Source organism: Lygodium microphyllum, chromosome 1 (assembly GCF_053477565.2).
Source record: "Lygodium microphyllum isolate KBCC chromosome 1, Lygodium_microphyllum_v1.1.10, whole genome shotgun sequence".
Lineage (NCBI taxonomy): Eukaryota > Viridiplantae > Streptophyta > Polypodiopsida > Schizaeales > Lygodiaceae > Lygodium > Lygodium microphyllum.
The window spans coordinates 159,304,777-159,325,335 of NC_141135.1; the positions used below are offsets into that span (position 1 = coordinate 159,304,777).

The 20,559-nt window shown below is 40.8% G+C and overlaps 1 protein-coding gene across 2 annotated transcripts in view; it reads left to right on the plus strand.

The window, feature by feature from the left end:
* The window catches only part of LOC148041878 (long chain acyl-CoA synthetase 4-like), a 131,464-nt gene that overhangs the window by 25,260 nt on the left and 85,645 nt on the right, over positions 1-20,559 (plus strand). For both annotated transcript variants that reach the window (XM_087683675.1, XM_087683668.1), the window contains exons 2-4: positions 9,851-9,914; positions 10,041-10,130; positions 10,206-10,262. In XM_087683675.1, the coding sequence (XP_087539801.1) occupies positions 9,851-9,914; positions 10,041-10,130; positions 10,206-10,262 (211 nt within the window). The remainder of the gene's footprint in view (positions 1-9,850; positions 9,915-10,040; positions 10,131-10,205; positions 10,263-20,559) is intronic.

Below are 20,559 nucleotides of genomic sequence, written 5' to 3' on the forward strand. Positions count from 1 at the left end.
ATTTCTATACTTTGTCTCATTCTTTAAGGAGGAAATCATGTCATCAAAGAAAGTGTCCACAAATCCCTTATGTGGCTTGAAGATGCAATCCATCATACGATTATATTTAGCAGGAGCGTTTTTAAGTCCAAAAGACATGACAAGAAACTCATGTAAATCAAAAGATGTCATGAAAGCTTTCTTAGGCACATCCTCTGGTCTAATGTGATGATATCCACAATTCAAATCAATACAGCTGAATATGGCTGCCCCTTGCAATCTATCCATAACATCATCGATTCGAGGCATAAATCGATAAAAATGCCATGAACCATCCTTATTCTGAACCAAAAGCACTAGAGAACAAAAAAGAGATGAGCTAGATTGAATCAACCCTTTTTCCAATATCTCATTCACCTCACTCATTATCTCCTCTTGTTTGGCTGCAGTTACCCTATAGGGTGGCTTCTTAGGAGGGATATCTCTAGGGATAAGATCTATGCCATGATGTTTTGGCCTTTTAGGCGGTAGTTGTCTCAATAATGACTAAGAAAAGCAATTAGCATACCTTTTTCAAAATGGAATGTGATCTTTTTCTAACTCTATGTTCTCTTCGTTTTTATTATCAACCTTATCCTCAGTGAAAACCAAGTATGCAAGAATGTGATTTTTCATTACTTAAAAAATGGTAGCAACTAATATGACATGGACGGATTTTCCTTTCAATTTTACATCGAAAGTAAGGGTCTTGCCCTTATGATGAATAATGATCACTTTAGCATGTAAATTAATCATTGCATGCATACGATGACACCAAGGCATACTGAGCAAGACATCACAACCCTTTAGTAGTGCAATGAAAAACTTTTCGCTGTCCATACATATCCTTGAATGTGTAAGCAAGGTTTCCCAATAAGCGGTGTGATAGGCTTTGCATGGCCCTTGCTTGCCATACCAACTTCTTCCATGGGTTCACAAACAAAGCATTTATTTGCAGTCCTTGATTCCCTATTTTGTGCAATTGTTTTCTAGCCCTTGATTCCCTATTTTCTGCAATTGTTTTCCAGTCCTTTCCTTGTTGTGTTTTGGCCTCTTTTCAGCCTGATTTTCAGATCTGTCCCTTTTCTCAGCCTTTGAAAACTTTTTATTCGGCTCGTCTCGAAAGCCCAAATCTTTCCCATGTAGCAATGTTTCTATAAGTTGAGACATGCTAGACACAATGGATTTTATGCAAAAATCCTCATTTCTTTAGGCAGCCCAAATACATGCTTTTCCACTTGCTCATGAAGAGGAAGCGGATGATAGGAAGTAGCTGGTAGCAATGCATCCTAAAACTTCTTATTATATTGTTCCAAATTCTTGCAGTGCTTTGCATCAGGCTTGTTACAAGTTGTCATAATGTCCGTCTCAAATGTGCTAGTCAATCAATTCGATGCAAATGTTTGTTGGAATTGCACCCATGTTGACGGTGTTCTACCTTGCATTAAAAGTGTGGACCACTACTGCAATGCATTCCCCTTCCAAGAAGGTGGTTGCCTTTCGAATCTTGGAGGATTCGATGAAGTTTCCTCTCGAATAGGTTGCATCAAACCGCTGAATAAAAGTCAAAACTTTCAGTCTATTTTGTGCACCACTAAAGGACTCAAACATCTTTGCTTTTCCACCCTTATCATAGGCTTTTGCTACTTCTCTAGGAGTTAAGTTATCATACACTGACTGTTGTAAAAGGGGTGCAATTGCTGTATTTGCATCATGACCAACTCGATAAAAAGTGTTTGTATGGCGAGCACTCATTCCTTGAGCCCCATAAGCTCTAGAGGATGCAAATCCATCATATACATGCCAGTTTGTGCCCCATACATCATGCGAATGCTGTTGATGATGCTCTACCTTGCCTTAAAAATGCAGACCACCACTGCAATGCATTCCCCTTCCAAGAAAGTGGTTGCCTTTCAAATCTTAGAGGATTCGATGAAGTTTCCTCTTGAATAGGTTGCATCAAACGGTTAAATACATGTCAAAGCTTTTAGCCTATCTTGTGAATCATTGAAGGACTTAATCTTCACCGCTTTACCACCCTTATCATGTTACCAAGAAGGGGGAAGGGGAATGGGAATGGAAACGGGAACGAAAACGGAGGGAATGCAATCCATGGCAAGTCCCCAGTATCCTTCAACAAGTTATTCAAGCAATGCGCTATGCATGGACTAAAGGTGATATGTGGATACATTGCCATTAAAATGTTTCTTGTAGCCTTGTTTGTAGGTTCACTATCTATCACAAATTGCACTATATTTTCTGTCCCAACAGCTTGCACTGCCTCGCACCACTGGGGTGCTAATACATCTGCACTCTTTGTAGTCTCTGAAGCATCATGGCTACTAATGAAGTATACATCCCCACGAGAATATGCGACAACACCATGTATGGACCTATGGCATGTGCCACTCTATTCATCTGCTATCAATGTCACTCCATTTGTTGCCCATTGATTGCGAATATCTGCTGTTGCAATCTGTATGGCTGCTTTCTTCTTCTGAAGCAATGTAGTCTTGATAGTTTTTGATGAAGGGGGATTATATGTGGGTCCATACTCTGCAATCTTTGTCACCATATTTAAAAAATAAGGTGACTTGGCTGATTTGAATGCAATATGGTCATGGTAAAAAAAAGCATGCCACTGTTGCACGTGTTTCCTCTTTTTTCTTTGGTTCCCATGAAGTGTGCAATGAACTCTGTCTAACACCACGACCTGCTACCACTGATGGCCCACGAGAAGGCTGTGTAGCCGCTAAGCTTGGTGGTCTTCTGCATGAAGCACCATGCCTTGCTAGCCTTAGAGTCCATGTTGTTGGATCCACTGCTATATTTGGCATCCTCTTGGCATGTGAATTCCCCATAGAAGTGGCTATGCGGTCAAGTAAGTCCTGCCTTTTCTCAATTGATATATTGGTGCAAAAACGCACCTCTTTCCCCTCCTCATGTAAAAGATGGGCCCTCACTTTATCAGCCCCACTAGTGCAAGCATAAGAGCAAAGTTTGCATTTCCAAGGGCGAGCACCTCCACCTCTCAATGGCACCCCTGCATCTACCTCATCCCACCATGACCAAGTTGTGCTTTGTTGACTTCGTCGAGTTGTTGACGAAGTACCTGTTGAGGATGATGAAGATCCCATATATGTCAATGCTGCCATCTATATGAAAGTGACAAATAATCAATAAACTTTAATGAAATTGCAGAAATTTGCAGCCAAAATTTCAACATCCATGTGCCAAAGTTCAATGAAATCGTAGAGATTTCAGCCAAAGTTAAAAGTTCAATGAAATTGCAGAAATCTTAGCCTAAATTTCAACACGAGGTTCCTTGGACCTCACCTAATCGCGAGTGGGAGTCAGGCTAGGCAGGTAGGAGAGGCGGGCCGCATGCCAAGCAAGCAGGAGCAGGTAGGGCCCAGATGAGGTAGGCAGGGCAGGCGGGAGAAGCGGGAGAAGGCAGGCAACACAGGCGGGGCAGGCGACATAGATGGGAGCAATCGGGGCAGTCACATAAGGCAGGTGACAGAGACGAGAGGTGCGAGAGAGTTGTGGGCTAGTGATAGGGGATGTTGGACTAGCGAATTGCAATGTCAATTGATCTTTTAAAAAAAAAGTCAGCTGTTGGAACGACTGTTTCAAACAGGGAACGACCATGGAATGGGTTGGAACGTTTTGCCAGCATTTCTTGGGCTCGGACTTCTCGAAACATGTTAATCCGTTTCTATGTGTCGGAACAGGTGTTCCCTGTCTCTATGCTTTTGCTGCCTCCTTGGGAGTCAAGTTATCATACACTGGCTGCTGCAAAAAGGGTGCATTTGTTGTATTTGCATCATGACCAACACCATAAGAAGCCTGCATGGCGAGCACTCATTCCTTGAGCCCCATAAGCTCTAGAGGGTGCATATCCATCACCATACATGCCAATTGGTGCCCCATGCATCATGTGAATATTGCCATACATGGGGTTATGCATTTTACCAACAAGATTTGGATACATTGGGTCTTGAACACTATGTGTTGGTTATTGCATACCATAAGGAGTTGTACCATAAATTCTTGTCTGCGTACCCACCATAGGATGAAAAAATGGTGCCACCACCGAAGTATGCTGGCTGCCCCATAATTGCATGCATGCCCGGCTGCCCAAAACCCATTGGATTGGCACTATCAAGATGGCCTTGCATTTGTGTATCCAATCCCACTAGTATCATTTGTTTTTGCTCATCCCCAATCTTTGGTGCAACTTAAGGTTGCAGTGGCTGTCCTTTGGGAGCTTCTTGCTGCCCAAATGCCTTTGAAGATAACATCTTTTTCTTGCCCTTGTTGTCCTTTTTGGGAGAATTCAAAAATCTATCAAATTGAAGATCTTTAGCCAGTCGAACAAAGATGTCAGCTGTTGCCTTCAATCGAGCCTTGAATTGGTCATCATGTTCTTCACCTCCTTGCTGGTTATTGGCTTTTTGTGGCCTAGAAGGACCTGCTTCTTAGTCAACAATTGCATTTTCTCCTTGCTATCCATGCTATAAGCTTGTTCCAAGGTTAGGCATTACATTTTCCCCTTCATTATGTGCATTTTCATTCATCACTGCTTGATCCCATCCAACTATAAGAAGACATACTTGCTGTAATTGCTCAATTGAACACCATTTTAGCACTAGAGCAAAACGTTTGATCTCCAATAAGTGCCTTGAGCCCACCAAGTCAAGGGATTTGATGGTATCTTAGCAATGACACATTGGAACCAATCTTCCTCCTTAGAGAGGTTGGTAATAACGCGATTTATCAATAATTATAGCAAGTAAATAAATCATGTGAACTAAAATGCACACTTTTCCACTTTAATCTTGAACAATGGATAGCATCTTGGTTCCAAAACTGGCACCCATCATGGTATTTCTTTATCTTTGATTGCAAATGAATGGAGTATAACTAAGATTCTCTTATCTCCTCCGCTAATCCGAGTACCTCTTGCCATTATAAATGACCAGTGAGCCTTTAAACCAATTTGCCCCTTGATTTTCTTGGGGATTGGCCTTCACCTTGCTTCTTGAGAAAGAATTCCTCAAGAAGCTCAGTCCCAAATTCAATATTGGTTGGCTGGCCTCTTGAATCTCCTTGAAATTCTTTAATATTAGTTGTTGAAACTTAAGTACTAAGCCCTTAATTTTGAGTATGCTACTTGAGGCAATTCAAACCCTAATTTTGCTGTAAATTAGGGTTTATGATGGAGATCAAGCAAAATCTCCATCTCTGATGGCTCAAATGGTTGGAATTTGCTAAGGAAACTTGAGAACCATTTGGAGAATGAGAGAATGGAGTAGAGAGAAAATTTTGACTTTCTTTGCATGAAAGAGGAGAATTTTGCTGGTGCCTTGCTATGGTAGCCTTCGAAATCGTTGCCTACAGCAGTTAAGGACCATTTGAAATGTTGCTGCCTCGAGACATTATAGATGTTTTTAGGCACTTTTAAAATTGGTCACTATTATGTGATTTATGGCATTTATGGCTGGCCGACAGCATTTATTGCTGGCTACCTGATGCATTTATGGCATTATTTTTGGCCTATATATTTAGGCTCCCTTCTCCACAGTTAGCCATTTGTCATGTATAGATTTTGGTGCAGGCTTTATTGGAGAGAGGGAGTCGAAAGCAGTGTCCTAGCTAGTGACTCATTGTTGTACGACTGTCTTGTGTTTGGTATACGGATTCCATTTCCTGAGCATATCTTTGAGTTCTCCCTTTGCAGTGTTCTTTTGTTCTTTTGTTCTTTTGTTTTCTTTTGTTTTCTTTTTTCTTTTTTCTCTCGTGTTGTGTAGTCTATTACAACGATCTTCTATTCTTTAATTGTTGCACCTACTTGTGACATGGTATTAGGTGTCCATAATTAGGCTTTGGGCACTGTTTTCTGTTGTGGACAGCCTTTGCCTTGATAGTTTTTTCGTGTTGATTTACTTTTCTTTGTCTGTGGCAGTCTTGGCAACCAATTTCTTGGACTTTTCAGCCTTCAATTTTCTGTGTTTTTATGTTAGTGCTTGCAATTTCTGTTTTTTTGCATTATTTTGATGTTGGTGATTGCATTTAATGCTTCTCTGTCTACGTTTTGATTTGTAACATTTGCATTTGTAGTATTTTGTGTTTGTATATGTTGAGAGATAGTGTTTTCAGCCTCTTTGTATTGACGACTGTTGTCATGCCAATTCTTCCAGGTTTTGTAGATGTTTTGTGATCAATTTTCCTTGAAATTGTGTTTCAACTTGTAATTTGTGCAGCTTGTGTTGTGCTTGGTTGTACTCTCTCTCTCTTTCTCTCTCTCCCTCTATTCTTTGTCATCTTTTCCAATTCTCTTCTCCTTGCTATTCTATTGACGACAAACTTTACGACTCTAATTACCTAACTTGGAGTGCTGTCATGAAAGCATGGTCTATGTGAAGCTATTGTGGTATGTTGTTTCTAGCTATTAAGCATCTTCAGCCTCCCACTTCTTTTCCTGATGATCGGGACATGACAATCACAATGATACTGTGCTTACTTGGGATTCCGATGATGGTTATGCATATTTTGCTATTCTTTGTTGTATTTCTAAAGTGGTTCTACTTGTGGTTACGTCATGTAGGACAGCTTTAGGGATATGGGTGAAGCTTCAGATGTTGTATGAAGCTCCGTTCACCATGTGTGTAGTTATCCTCTTCCAGAGGCACGTCTTGTGGGATTGTGCTCTACAAGCTTGCTTCGGAGTCTTATGGAGTAGCGAATGCTTTGTGGGCCCAAACATCATCGATGCTAGTGAGCTTTACACATATGTCCTTGATGCTACTTAACCATGAGGCATCTTGCAGTTACAAGGAAGGCTTCCATCTTAATACAGTGGCTTCGATGAGATACTTGCAGCTTCAAAGAGGGGTAATAGGAAGAAGAAGCTGAAGGGCCATTGTTATCACTGTGGTAAGAAGGGACATTTGTGCAAGGATTGCAAAGAGTTAAGTGGCTTCAAGGAAGAAGGAGAAGAAGAAGAAGAAGGATACAAACTCCTCCTATTAGTCATTCTCCTCCTCTGACTCCAATTCTGATCCTGTGGCCAAGGGTTTAAAGGGATCATCTTTTTCGATGGAGGGAAGGGCTTGACGTCCCCTTTTCTTGCTTTCCAGTATTCGTGACGCGGTCATCCCTCGCAACTCTAGTACAGAGGGAGTGAGAGGGTGGTGAGATGGGGTAGTTGAGTCTTATCTATATATGTATACAAGTGCACACGTTCTAGAGGACTTCCTTGATGCATCAATTGAAGTTTGGCAAATTTTCAAATCTTGCAGTTGGGATTGACTTCCAAGTCAATGATGGGCTGTTATGTGATAGAGAGCGGGATTGGCTCCTAGTTGGAGCTCACATGAGCAGATGATTTGATGGTCTTAGCTGAAGGCAAGGAATCCATGGTTACATATGCTCATAGGCATTTTTGATGGGATGGTCATGTATGCTATTGCGAAACATTGTTGATGGATACAAAGAATTTTTATGGTCCTTTGTTTTAAAGTTTTGGTATGATTGACATTGACCTCATGTTCTCTCTGAGTCACCTTGGTGGTGGCTTGATCACCCATTACTTGGGTATCCATGGTCCTATTCTGGTAGCCTTTGTTGTGTGGATTATGATGAGCCATTATCATTGTATTATTGCATTGTATTTCACTAGTCAATAATGTGATTGGCTGGGCCAATTTGTCTCTCAAGTACTTGTGAGAAATTATTAGCCCCTAGACCAGCATTAATTAATTAATCAATGTCTAGTCTTGAATGCCACCACCACTAATATTAATGGCCAATTTTTGGTCTAGGCCAAAATCTAATATCGGGCACCACCTAGTACCTGTTAGGTATAACTTATTAGAAATTTCGTCTTTGGCATCAATTGATTTCTCAGGGTCCTAGGTCCCACATTGTAATAACTAGCCTCCACCTCACGTGTAAGTCACATTTTCACATTTGATGAAGTCGTAATAAAATGCTAAGCAATGCATCAAAATTTCATGTCCTCGCGGCATGTCGATTGGCCAAGAACCTACCAAGACTGGAGAGAGAGAGAGAGAGAGAGAGAGAGAGAGAGAGAGAGAGAAGTTTTACGAAAAAAAAAGAGAGAGAATTTTTCAAAGACTCACCTTTGCCCTTTCTATGATCATATCCTATGTTCTATTAGAAAAGAGAAAGGGAGGGAGAGTATGTGTGCTCAATTAGAAGATAGAGAGAGAGTGTGTACGTGTGTTGGATTGAGGGAGAGAGATGCCTAGTGGCCTACTAGGGCCTGCAAAGGTAATGTGTTAACCACTTAGAATTTTTTTTCTTTCTAATTTGTGCCTATTTTGGGAAAGGGATGGTTGGCTTGCAAATCACAAAGTAGAGAAGCACATATGTAGTTGCCCGCAAGGGTATCAATGATAAACTAATGAAGAAGAGTCACGTAAAGGTATGTAAGTGGAGATTGCTTTGGTTCAGCTGTGAGCAAGGTGCTCACGAGTGCTTTGCACAATGAGATGGATAAAGAAATGCTACATGATGAGAATGTGTACGCAACAAATTGCCACTTGGACAATGTCCCTCGTGGGGAAATTGTTCACTTGCCCAAGCACACTTTCCCAAAGATGAGAGATGCTTTTCTCAAGATTTTGGATTTTGGGGCTTTCTTTCATTCTAGTCATGCATGGTCTAGAATTTTGGACCTATTGATCGGTGGTTTATTCAAATCTTGTAATCGGCTTTCGTTTTTTGCTTTCAATTTTTTCTTTTTGGAAGTACAGGCCTCTTGATTGGTTACTATTAAAGCCTGGTAATAGACTTCCCCTTTTTGCATTGTATTTGTTTTTTTGGGAAGTTCCTTTTAGGGATGATTATGTACTTTGCTGTGGGATCTTTTGTTTTTGAGAGATTTATTAATAGAATCATTTTTTAATCTGGACCAAAAATGCTATGTGGAGGTGATTCATATTTATTGGTTTGATCAATCCTGAAATATTTAAATCTGAAGGTGTAAACTTGCTTGGATCCTGTACGAGTGAATTGAATATTACATTATGATTGCAAGTTCCTTGTGGGTCGTGTCTGGTTGCAAATATAAGGGTCTACATTTTCTGTGGGCTAGATATGATCTATTTCTACCTTTTCTTGATGTATTGATGTTATATCTTAGGTTTAATGGTCCTGGTCTCCTCCTAATCATATCTAAGTTGGCCCTTTTTCTTCATGTAATCAGATCTAACTTGTCATTTTTCATTTTGAGTACAAGAAAGTGGTATAATACTGTTGACTTTTGGAGAGATGTTTATGAAGTAAAAACTTTTAGGGAATATACAATCCTTATGCTTTTCACTTTATTTGTAAACAAATATTATATGATTATGTGGTCTCTTTTATGTCTCTGATTTGATGTACATTTCTTTATCCTCGCAATTATTATTCTCTTAATCCCTCATTTATAGGGCTATTGTGAGCCTTAATCCTGATTACTTTTGAGCTTCATTACCCTTCATTTTTGTATCACTCTTCAGTTCCCATGATCCTTGAGCTTCGATTAGCATGGCACATAGCTGTTGTTTTTCATTGGAATAAAACAGAACATAGCAACTTGACCTATCTACCATAAACTGTGATTCATAAGTGAGTAAAAAGAACTAGTGACCAATGGTGGCTTGTTTGTTTCATATGAACTGTTGGAACTTGGGTAGCTGGATATTAACATGTAAGAAAAATCACTGTCTGCATGTATGTAGTGTTGTGGTACATTACTCAGCATGATGTGATCATGAGATTTTATGCAGATCACTGTACTAATTTCTGGTGTTTGCAATAGTGAGAGTGTGAAGAGGAATCCAAACAATCGAATGCTTGGTCATCGACAAAGAATAGGTGACACGGTAAGTGTAGCCTTAATTTTGAATATGTTAATTCTTATCTTCAACATAAATGCAGAGGTTTCCAGCTCCCTTACTAATCTTAGCCAGACCCTTCTGTCATCCCTTTGGCTTTTCTTATATGTGCAGGTGGGTGAATATGTATGGCAGAACTATAGTGAAGTTTACGATAAGGTTCTTGCCATTGGGTCAGCCATGCGCAACCACGGGTTAACTCCTGTAAGTGTCCTGACTAGAGTTCCTCATGCTGTTGAGATGCAGTTGTATGCTCTTCTAAGGTGCATAATATTGCAGAAAGGACGGTGTGGAGTCTATGGGCCAAATTGTCCAGAATGGCTGATGGCAATGGAGGTATGAATATCATTACTTAATAATTCACTTAAACATTCTTGTGGTTATAATGTGGAACTTAATGCTCTTGTTCATTATTTGAAGAGGTAAGGTCATACCCTTGAGATTGGTAGTTGCTAATTGTGTGAGGTTATGATATCTTGCTTAAGTAGAAAGTCTTTTGTAGGAAAATGAATTGGGAGAGACATATGCCTAAATTTTAATGCAAGTGCTGTAAATCCATGACATACTTAATCCAAGCATCATGAACAATGACCATGATAACCACAGAAGCACCTATAATCTGTGAAGGACACTGATGTCTCAAAAGACAGCACAAAATTGAGCCAACCATGTAATCTGTGGTGAATATTGGAGCCTTGGGGTGTTAATGGTCTGTGTGTGCCTGCTAAGCACTGTGTGCGCACATGCAGGACTGGACATGGATTAGCTTGATCAAGCCTCAGCTGTCTCTGTCATTTGGTTTTTATATTTTGGAAGACATTTCTGGGATTGTAAAAAGTGGTCCTTGGTCTTCAATGGGGATTCGTTGAATGAGAATGCAATCTAAACATTGGATGCTTGTGATGCAATAATGAAAACCATTTCTGTACGGAAGAGGGATGATGATAACCAAGCTGAACATGTTAACAGATATTGTCAGTTCCTGTGTGAGTTTGTGCATGTCCATGTGGGCTGGGCAGTGTACTTTTCCAGTTCTGTAGGCGCCAGTCTATTTGGGCCTGATTTATGGCCAACTGTCATCATTTATGTGGCTGATGATTTTCTGGGCCCATTAAATCTGGCTGACATGTTCATACTTTTGGTCTATTTATTGCTAGACGCTCTCTCCTCCTTGTGAGAAAATGCACCAGCTATGGAGGAGAGAGAAACGAGAGACATTGACAATGAGTGAGCTGAAGCAAGATAGTAGAGCGTACTTGCTGAACTGAAAGATAGAGTGAAAGTACAACACTAAGTTGGGTCAAGGGTTGATCTAACCAGCCTTCCATCAACTAATTAGAGTTGGGTTAACTTACTCTAGTCCCTAGTGTCATTACTTTAATGTCAGAGACACTATGTACACACACATTGCATTGACACTTATCAAAGTGTCCACACCACATGAATTACATGGGCGCTGCCTAGAATTGGCGAATTCTAACACCCCCTTGTAGTGCCAATGTGATGATGTATAAGCATGATCAATCACCAAAGGAGGCTAATAAGTTTAAGGACTTTTGAAAGCCTCAAACTTCTCTGGTGGTAATGCCTTGGTGAAAATGGTTGCAACAATTTCCTATGTGGGTACATACATCAGGTTCATCTCTCTTGCATAGCACCTCTCTTTGACATAATAATAATGTACCTCAATCTGTTTTGTGCAAGCTCGAAACACAGAATTTTGTGCTGCTGCAGTAGCACTAATTGTCAGAAAGAAAGAGCATAGGACCCTCCAATGGTAAATGTAGATCATTCAACAATTTGCGCAGCCATATACATTCCATTGTTGCAATGAAGGCTGCCCTATACTCAGCCTCACAAGACGAGGTAGCCACTTTAGGTTGTTTCTCACTTAGCCATGAAATGCATGAGTGGCGCAAAAGAAATAGTATCCACTAGTAGATTGCCTAGTGTGTGCGTCACCAACCCAATTTGAATCATTGTAAGTCTGTAGATGCAAGTCTTCCTTCCTTTGGGAAATAATAATGCATGTGATTGAGTATCTTGCAAATATTTAAAGATCCGCTTAATAGCTTGCCAATGTGTGGTCTGCGGGCTGTGCATATACTTGCTTACTTGACATACTGCATACTGCATACTGAATGTTAGGTCGTGTGTTGCAAAGACAAATAAGATAGCCTAAAGCTTGGCTGTAAATTGTAACATCAGACATGTCTTCACCATCATGCATGGACAATCTTGCATGTTAGACCTATGTAAAAGCTTGTTCACATATTGGGACAGTGACATGGTAATGCCATGTTGATTTTGGGTAAAGTGAATTTCCAAATATTAGTGCAGATAGTTCATATTTGACATAGCAAATGTGTATTTCAATTCAGCCTTGAAATGTGCAATTTTATCCTCTTTAGGTTGAGTGAGCAGCATGCTATCCACATAAAGAATGATAATCAGCAAGTCCCCCTCTTCGTTCTTAATGTATAGAGTGGGAGTGGTTGGACTATTTTTGAACCCTTTGTTGGCCAAATAAGCATCAATTTTAGAGTACCATGCATGAGGAGCCTGTTTGAAATCATAAAGAGCCTTATGCAACTTGTAGACCATGTGTTCTTTTTTCTTAATCACAAACCTTGGAGGTGGCGACACATTAACATTCTCATGTAAATCCCTATTAAAAAATGTTGTCTTAATGTCCAACTAATGTACTTTCCTGCTATAATTTGTAGCCATAGCAATCACACATCTCACCATACTCATAGGGGGTGTAGGAGCAAAGGTTTCGTCATAATCTATACCCCTCTTCTATGCATAGCCTTTTGCTACCAACTATGCTTTGTACGTGTCAATAGTGACATTAGCCTTGCATTTAAGCTTAAAAACTCATTTTGTACCAATTGCCTTTTACCAAGTGATAAATCCACAAGATCCTGTGTAGAGCTAGTGGGAAAATAAACTCTTCTTGTATGGTTTGCATCCAATGAATATCTTGTTGAGCTTCGGGACGTAGGCTCATCATCATCTAGCAGTGAGCTCATAAACACGCTCATCATAATCATCTATTTCCATAAAATTAGCCAAATGGCCCAATGGGCCCCCCTTGCATCATGTGTTACATTTCTAGCAGTCCTTCTAGGGCGTTGAGGTAAGGGAGCATCCTTCCTGCTCTTCTTTAGAGTGTGTAATAGCCATCTAGGGATTGTTTTGGCTGCATTTACAACAGTTCTTTCATTCTGTATTGCATCTTCCAATACGTGAGGCAAACCATCATTATAACCTTGTTGTTTGGGAGCAACAACTTGCTGTATTATGTTTGTCTAGCCATTTGTAGTAGGCACAGACTCCAAAGAAAGTGGCAAAAGATCCTCAAACACATTACAATGTCATGGGTGGTTAGCATTTGAAACAAATCATGTGAAAATGCAACATTTTCAATAAATATGACATTGTTGTTGACAAAAACTTTCTTCATGTGTAGGTCATACAAGCGATAGCCTTTGCTCTTCGAACTGTAGCCAATAAATATGCGTTTTATAGCCTTGCCATTGAGCTTTCCACGAAGCTCTTTTGGAATATATGCATATTCTATGCATCTAAACACTTGAAAGTAGTCAACTTTGGGTTTTTTGCCATGCCAAGTTTCAAACGGTGTGATTGTCTTCAATGCTTTAGTGGGTGCACGATTAGCACACTGAAGGCCTTCTAGCCAAAAGCTTTTTAGCATACAATGAGTCATCTCCATAAGTGTGCTATTTTTTCTTTCAGCAAGACCATTTTGCTGAGGCGTTATTCTAATAGTGGCTTGATGCGTAATGTCATTGTCAAGCAAATATATCTTAAAAGCACGAGACGTGTTCTTCCCCTCTCTATCCATGCGAAGTGTTCACACTTTCAAGCTAGCTTCAACCTCAAGCTTTGCAATAAGATGTTTGAGATGCATAAACGCATCAGATTTTCCTTTCAACCCATACGCCCATGCATACAGAGAGTAGTCATCAATAAAGGTGACAAAATAAAGATGACCCCCAAGAGGATCACAAACATTGAAGTGAATATGTTGCATTTTCTAGACAACACGTATTGCACTATCCTTCTTGAAAGTGAACGTGTGTATTTTCCCAAAATACATCCCTTGCATGCATGAGAACTTGGGAGCTCTATAGAAGGCAATGCATCTACTATTTGGCATCACTGAAGGGCCATCAGACTGCGAAAACTGATATGTCCATAGTGGGCATGCCATAGCTCCACATTTTGCATTGTGAACGAAAGAGTACTAACTAGTAGAGTATCATGAGATTGCCCATCATATGTATCCAACAAAAAGAGGCCCTTATACAGGGTATTGGAGAGCTCGAGTGCATAATCCATCTCTTTGTCGCTAACAATGCATTTGTCATATTCAAAGATGACTTGAAAGCTAGGCTTATTAAAAGTAGATAGAGACAATTCTTCGTAATGCTAGGCACAAACAAACATCCATAAGTATTAAATTGGAACCATTTGCAATAGTAATAGTGACTGAACCAATGCGCCATACATCGTAATTGTTGCTGTTTTCACATGTAACATGCTTTCTAGTAGGGGTTGAATGCAAAGAGATAAAGAGACACTTCCTAGAAGTGATATGGTTTGATGCTTGATTGTCAAAATACCATGTGTGCTATGTTTTACCAACATTAAATGCTGAATCAGCCATCAAAGAATCAAATTTGCATGTAAGAAATGCAGAGTCCTCCTCCACAAAGTTGGCTGAAGCGTAACCATATCGTAAGATTTGTTGGCTGATGTCTCCTTGATAGCCAAACTGTAGTCCTCCTCCTCTTTGGCCAATCGCTTCTTGCATTCATCAATATAATGATCGGGCTTCTTGCAATAATGACATTTTCCATTTTTGTTGGACTTTTCTGTGTCTTGGGTAGCCTTATTTGATGGCTGTCCAGCATCAACCTTTCACTTATTTTTCACGTTTTGCCTGATCTTTCCTTTGCCTTTGTATTTCGAAAGCATAGCCACATCACTTGAATGCAATGCAACACTCTTTTGAGTTTGTTCCTTGCAGCAAGAGGCTTTCCAACTTCACAAGTGTAAGGGTTTGTTGTGCCCAAAAGACAACATCAAAGAGGTGTGGAAAAGCAAGATATGACTCAGAAAGAGAATTCGGTGTGATGTTTACTGATTCCGCATCTTGAATGACCTCATCAACATTGAGTAGTTGCTCACACAATTCTTGTATGTGTAAGGTGATTTGTCATTCTATCACCCTCATCCATGTTCACATAAGCTAGCTTTTTGTGGAGAAAGGATATCTTGGCCTTATTGCATGTTGTAGCTTGCAAACCCGTGCTCAAGTACATCCCAAGCAGCCTTTGAGGTCCTACGAGGCCGATGTGCAGAATAATAGCCCTTTTCACTAACAAGACAATCAAAGATGGTGCCTCTACATCCTTCAAGTCCCACTTTGTTGATCCTTGGTAGGAGGGACAACAGCAACAACACCAACAACCTATCCTTGAGCATTACATTGAGGTGTTTGAGGTGCTAGACCTCTTGGTCGTTGCAGATTATTGTTGATATAGTCCCACATACCCTTCACCACTTGAAGATTGGGCACCATGAAACTCCTCAACGGGTGGTTTGTGACATCAAGCTTGTCCTCTTGAGTGAGGACACTAAGGATGTGGCTCTGATCATTATGTCCTTGATGTGCCATGTTGTCAATGATGCACAAAAATCAGCAGCCAAATATTTCAATGCTGAAGTGTAAATTGACTTTGTCAAGTACCAAAATCTCCATGGGATTAGAAGGCAAGTGCCAAATGGTCACAAATCTTGCCAAATGTGGGAAATGTTGCACAAATCAGCACTCAGCCTTCAAAATGACAGCAATTGATTGCTATACTGCACTTGCCTCGAAATGCATGCAAAAAAAAAAAAGTTTAAGGAATTAAATGCCGAGTCTCACCAAATTTTACCAAATTTCCCCAAAATTTGATGCCAAATCTGACTATCACAGAAATTTAATGCTGCTGTACCACTTGTTATGTGCCTCGGAATCTGTGTTCGGCAAAAGCCCCAAATTTCTTCATAAACTTTCAAAGAAATTGAAGAAATTTATACCTTACAGATTGAATTTTTGTAGAATTGACATCTCACGATTCATGCTGACTGTGAACATTAGTTGGAACCCGCCTTGTAATGCATGCAAGAGCATTTGGACCAAAAAACCCCAAATTTCTTGTGCAAATTGGAAGGAAATTATGCAATCTAGGGTTGTTGGATGTCGATTTGTGGTTGGAAGTCAAATTGAGAAAAAGCCTCAAATTTTGGGCACTTTTGGAAGCATGTTTAGTGTTCAGGACTTTTAGGTTGACTTGATGGTAGTTCAGTCGGTTGAGTGGGCAGTAGGATACAGGTCGATGGCTGTGATTAGTGCAGTGGGTGCTGACAAGGAGGTGGAGCAATTTAGGTGGTGGTGGTGCTTGTTGGGCGGCACAAGGGGTAGAGTGAGTGGCCACAAGCAGTGCACTGTAGGCGAGCGGCCTGATGTAGGTGGGCGGCACAGTTAGCAGGGTAGGTGTCACATGCGAAAGGGTAGTGGTGCCTCAGGCAATTGGCGGCACTTCTTGTTGTCGGTGAGGTGCACATTGGAAGTAGAGTGACGATGGTGAGCTGGAGGTGTTGGAAATGTTGCAGGCATGTGAGTAGATGGTGAGGCAGGCTGACACGGGCGCTAACAAGTGCAAATAGCAGGCATTGCTGGTGGTTGTTGGCAAGGCGTAACAAGGCAGGCTGGTGCGGGCGCTAATAGGCGTAGGTAGTGGGCGCTGCTAGCCGAGTTGGTAGGGTGCAGCGAGCATGAAGGCTGAGACCTTTGGTGGGTTGAGCACTGCTGGGCAGCATTGTCTTGGTTGCTTTGAGCTATTGTGGTGGCACATATGGGTGGAGTTATTGGTTGTGTGGACAGTGGCTCAATCTTCAAAAGTTATTCTCTTCCTTGTATGGAACACAAGTAGAAGCTGGTGGCAATAGGACCTTGGGTGGAGCGGCATTGGGTGGCAGTGGTTGAATAACCCATGTAGGAGTTGGTCTAATACCAATTGTGAGAAAATGTACTAGCCATGGAGGAGAGAGAAACGAGAGACAATGACAATGAGTGAGCTAAAGGAGGAGAGTAGAGTGTACTTGTTCAATTGAAAGATAGAGTGAAGGTACAACACTAAGTTGGGTCAAGGGTTGACCTAACCAGCCTTTCAACATCTAACTAGAGTTAGGCTATCTTACTCTAGTCCCTAATGCCGCTACTTTAATGTCAAAATACTCCTTAATTATTTCAAGTGCTCTCCATATGCAAATCTTGTTGGAGAGGGGGAGATGGTGCTAGTGCCACATTAGCATGTGAGTCATTGTTGAATGTGTATTGTCTCTTGTCTTGGTATATGGATTTCATTTCCCAAGCATATATCTTCTTTGAGTTCTTTTGTAGTGTTCTTTATTTGCAGTGTTTCGCGTTTTTCATGTGTTTGTGCAGTCTGTTACGGCAGATTCTCACTCTTCCATTGCTGCACCCACTTCTAACATGGTATCATACGTTTGTGTTAGGTCCTGTGGTGCTTATTTCTGGTGTTGCAGGTCTCCCATTCCACTCTACTGCTGCTGCTGATCTTTGACTGTCTGCTGTTATCTGTTTCTATCCTTGGTGACCACTTTCTGACAAATTTCATCCTGAATTCTGCTCTTGCAACCTGGGTTTTTGCTGCACCACTCTGCATTTTGCTGAGGCAAACAACTTGCAGGCTGTACGACTGCATCTTATGTTTCCTTCATCTGCATTTTGGTGACCAGCCTCTATTTGCAGGTTGGTGACACTATTTTCAGGCTGTTTCCTGTCTTTGCTGGCTGGAATCTTAGTGATTGGTCCTTTCGTGGCTGTGTTTGATCTGATTTTCCCTATTTACAACAGTTGTTTTGTGATTAGCCGTCGTCTCCACTTTGTGTGAAATCTTGACAAGTACAGTTTGTGCTGTGTTTTGACTGCACTCTTTCTTAGCATCTTTTCTTTTCTTCATCTTCACTTGCTTTCCTCTCCAATGGCACGTCCTTGTTGTTCCAATGATGATAAACTTCACAGTTCTGACTATCTTACTTGGAGTGCCATCATGAAAGCTTGCTTTGTGCAAAATCACATATGGTATGTTGTTTTGGGAGCCATTTTGTATCCTCGGAATCTTGATTCTATTCCACTAGATTGAAAGCATGACAACTATGAGGAAGTAGTGATGGTTGTGCTTATTTTTCCCTTCTCAGGTTCTAAAAAGGTTCTTCTAGCAGGTATCTCCCGAGGAAAGTTTTAGGTGCGTGGGAGAAGTTACAAATGTTGTATGAGGCTCTGTCGACGATGTGAGCTATGACTCTCTATGGTCAGCTTCAGACTTTGAAGTTCAAGCCTAAGGATACTTCCTAGTCTCTTTTACTTTGGGTCACACAGGTACAAGATTAGCTTTGGTACATGCAATTTGCCCTTCCAAAGGCTTATGTTGTGGGGATTGTGCTCTACAAACTCTCTCTAGAGTTTGATGTAGTTGCCAAGGCTCAATAGGCCCATAGGTCGTTGATGGCCATTAGCTTTACTCATATGTTCTCCATGTTGCTCAAGCATGAGGCATCTTTGAGGTTATAGGGAGCCTTCCATCTTGATATGGTGGCCATGAGGAGGCTTTTGCAACTTTGGAGAGGGGTATCATGAAGAAGAAGATGAAGGACTAGTGTTATCACTATGGTAAGAATGGACATCTTTGCAAGGATTGAAAGGATCTAGTGGCATTGCGGAAGAAAAAGAAGAAGAAGTAGAATGCAAACTCCTTTGACGAGTTGTCGTCGTCATTCTCATCAAACTTTAATTTAGAGCTTTTGGCAAAGGCAAAAACCAAGGTGTGGTAGGGTTGATCTTTTGCAATGAAGGGGAAGGCCATAGTGATCCCTACCTCATTGCCTTCAAGTGCTGGTGATGCGGTCATCTCTCACAATTGTCTAATTCTAGAGGGGGACAACAAGAGGGAAGTAGCGGTGCGGTAGTTTGGCTTCATCTATATTTTCATGTATATGCGTAGGACCTAGAGAAGGGCTTTCCTTCCCCATCAATCAAAGTTTGGCATTTTGAAATCCAAGAGTTGGGATTGACATCAAGGTTCATGATGAGCTGTTTTGCTTGACAAGGAGTGGGATTTGCTTTTAGTTTGGGCTCACATGAGGGGACACTTTGGCAGTCAGGTTGAAGGTAGGCAATCCTCGGTGACATATGCTATTGTAGAGGCATTGTTTACATGCATAGAGAGTTGGTAGAACCACTTTTTGTTTTCATGGGCTGGTATTATCAACATCAACATTGGGTTTTGTGGGATGCATCTTGATGGTGGCTTGATGACCTAGTACTTGGATATCCATGGTTCATTTTGACGGTCGTTGTATGTACTATGATAAGTCATTGTAATTTTTTTTCATACTAGATCACCCATGCTTGAACATAGGTGTTAATTGTTAGTTCATGTGTGAATTTGTGCATGTCCATGTGGCATGGCAGTGTAGCTTTTGAGTTATGTAGGTGCCAATTTATTTGAGTTTGATTTATGGTCGTCTAGGATCATTTATGTGGCCTACCGGCATTTTCTGGGTCCGTTAAATCTAGCCGGCTGGTTTACATTTTTGGCTTATTTTTTGCTAGGCACTCCTTGCTCCTCAATTATTCCGATGTACACCACATGTAGGCCATGTTGGAGAGGGGGAGCCAGTGCCAGTGCCTATATCAATTGGTGACTCATTGTTGAGTTTGTATTGCCTCTTGTTGTGGTATATGGATTCCATTTCCCAAGCATCTCTCCTTTGAGTTCTTTTGCAGTGTTCTTCTTTCTTTGCGGTGTTTGTCTTCTTTCATGTGTTTGTGCAATCTATTACAATCAACTTTCATGTTTCCATTGTTGCACCCACTTTTGAAAGAACATTCTTCTAGGCATATGAGGGATCAAGCTATTGCCATTGCTATACAATTGAAAGCTTGGTTCTAATGCTATTTAATCCACACTTATGTGAATGTTTATATACCAGCTAGATGCTCTACATTAATGTTCATGGTGAAACGGGCCTTTAGTGTCAACCAAAGTGCATTGTAGTGCATTAACTTGCAAACACAATGAATTGAAAACAGTAAATCATCAAATTAAATACTCATGAATAGGGGAGTAGAATGCTCCTCCTAATGGCAATGACATGAATTGGCCCCAAAGCTTGGCTTCCCTTATGGTGTTTCTTTTATGATAACTAAAGATCTTCACAATTGCTGATTGTTCAGTTGATCAAGGTCCAAGATGGACTTGGTAAGTGTGACCAAGCACACCTAACTCACAAAACAATGCTCCATTTAAACCCTAATTGTAGTCTTTGTGAATCAGTTCCACAAGTTGTTGTTGACTCTTCGATGCATGCTCCTCAAGCAGTCCAACTTTTCCCTAATGCATGTGCCAACAGTTGCTGTTGCCAAGAGTGGTGCTTTGCGTGACAAAACTCTTTTAGATACACTCTAATAGGTGCACACACGCATCACAATACTGACCTTAGCAAATAACCTTGCATGTCCATAAGA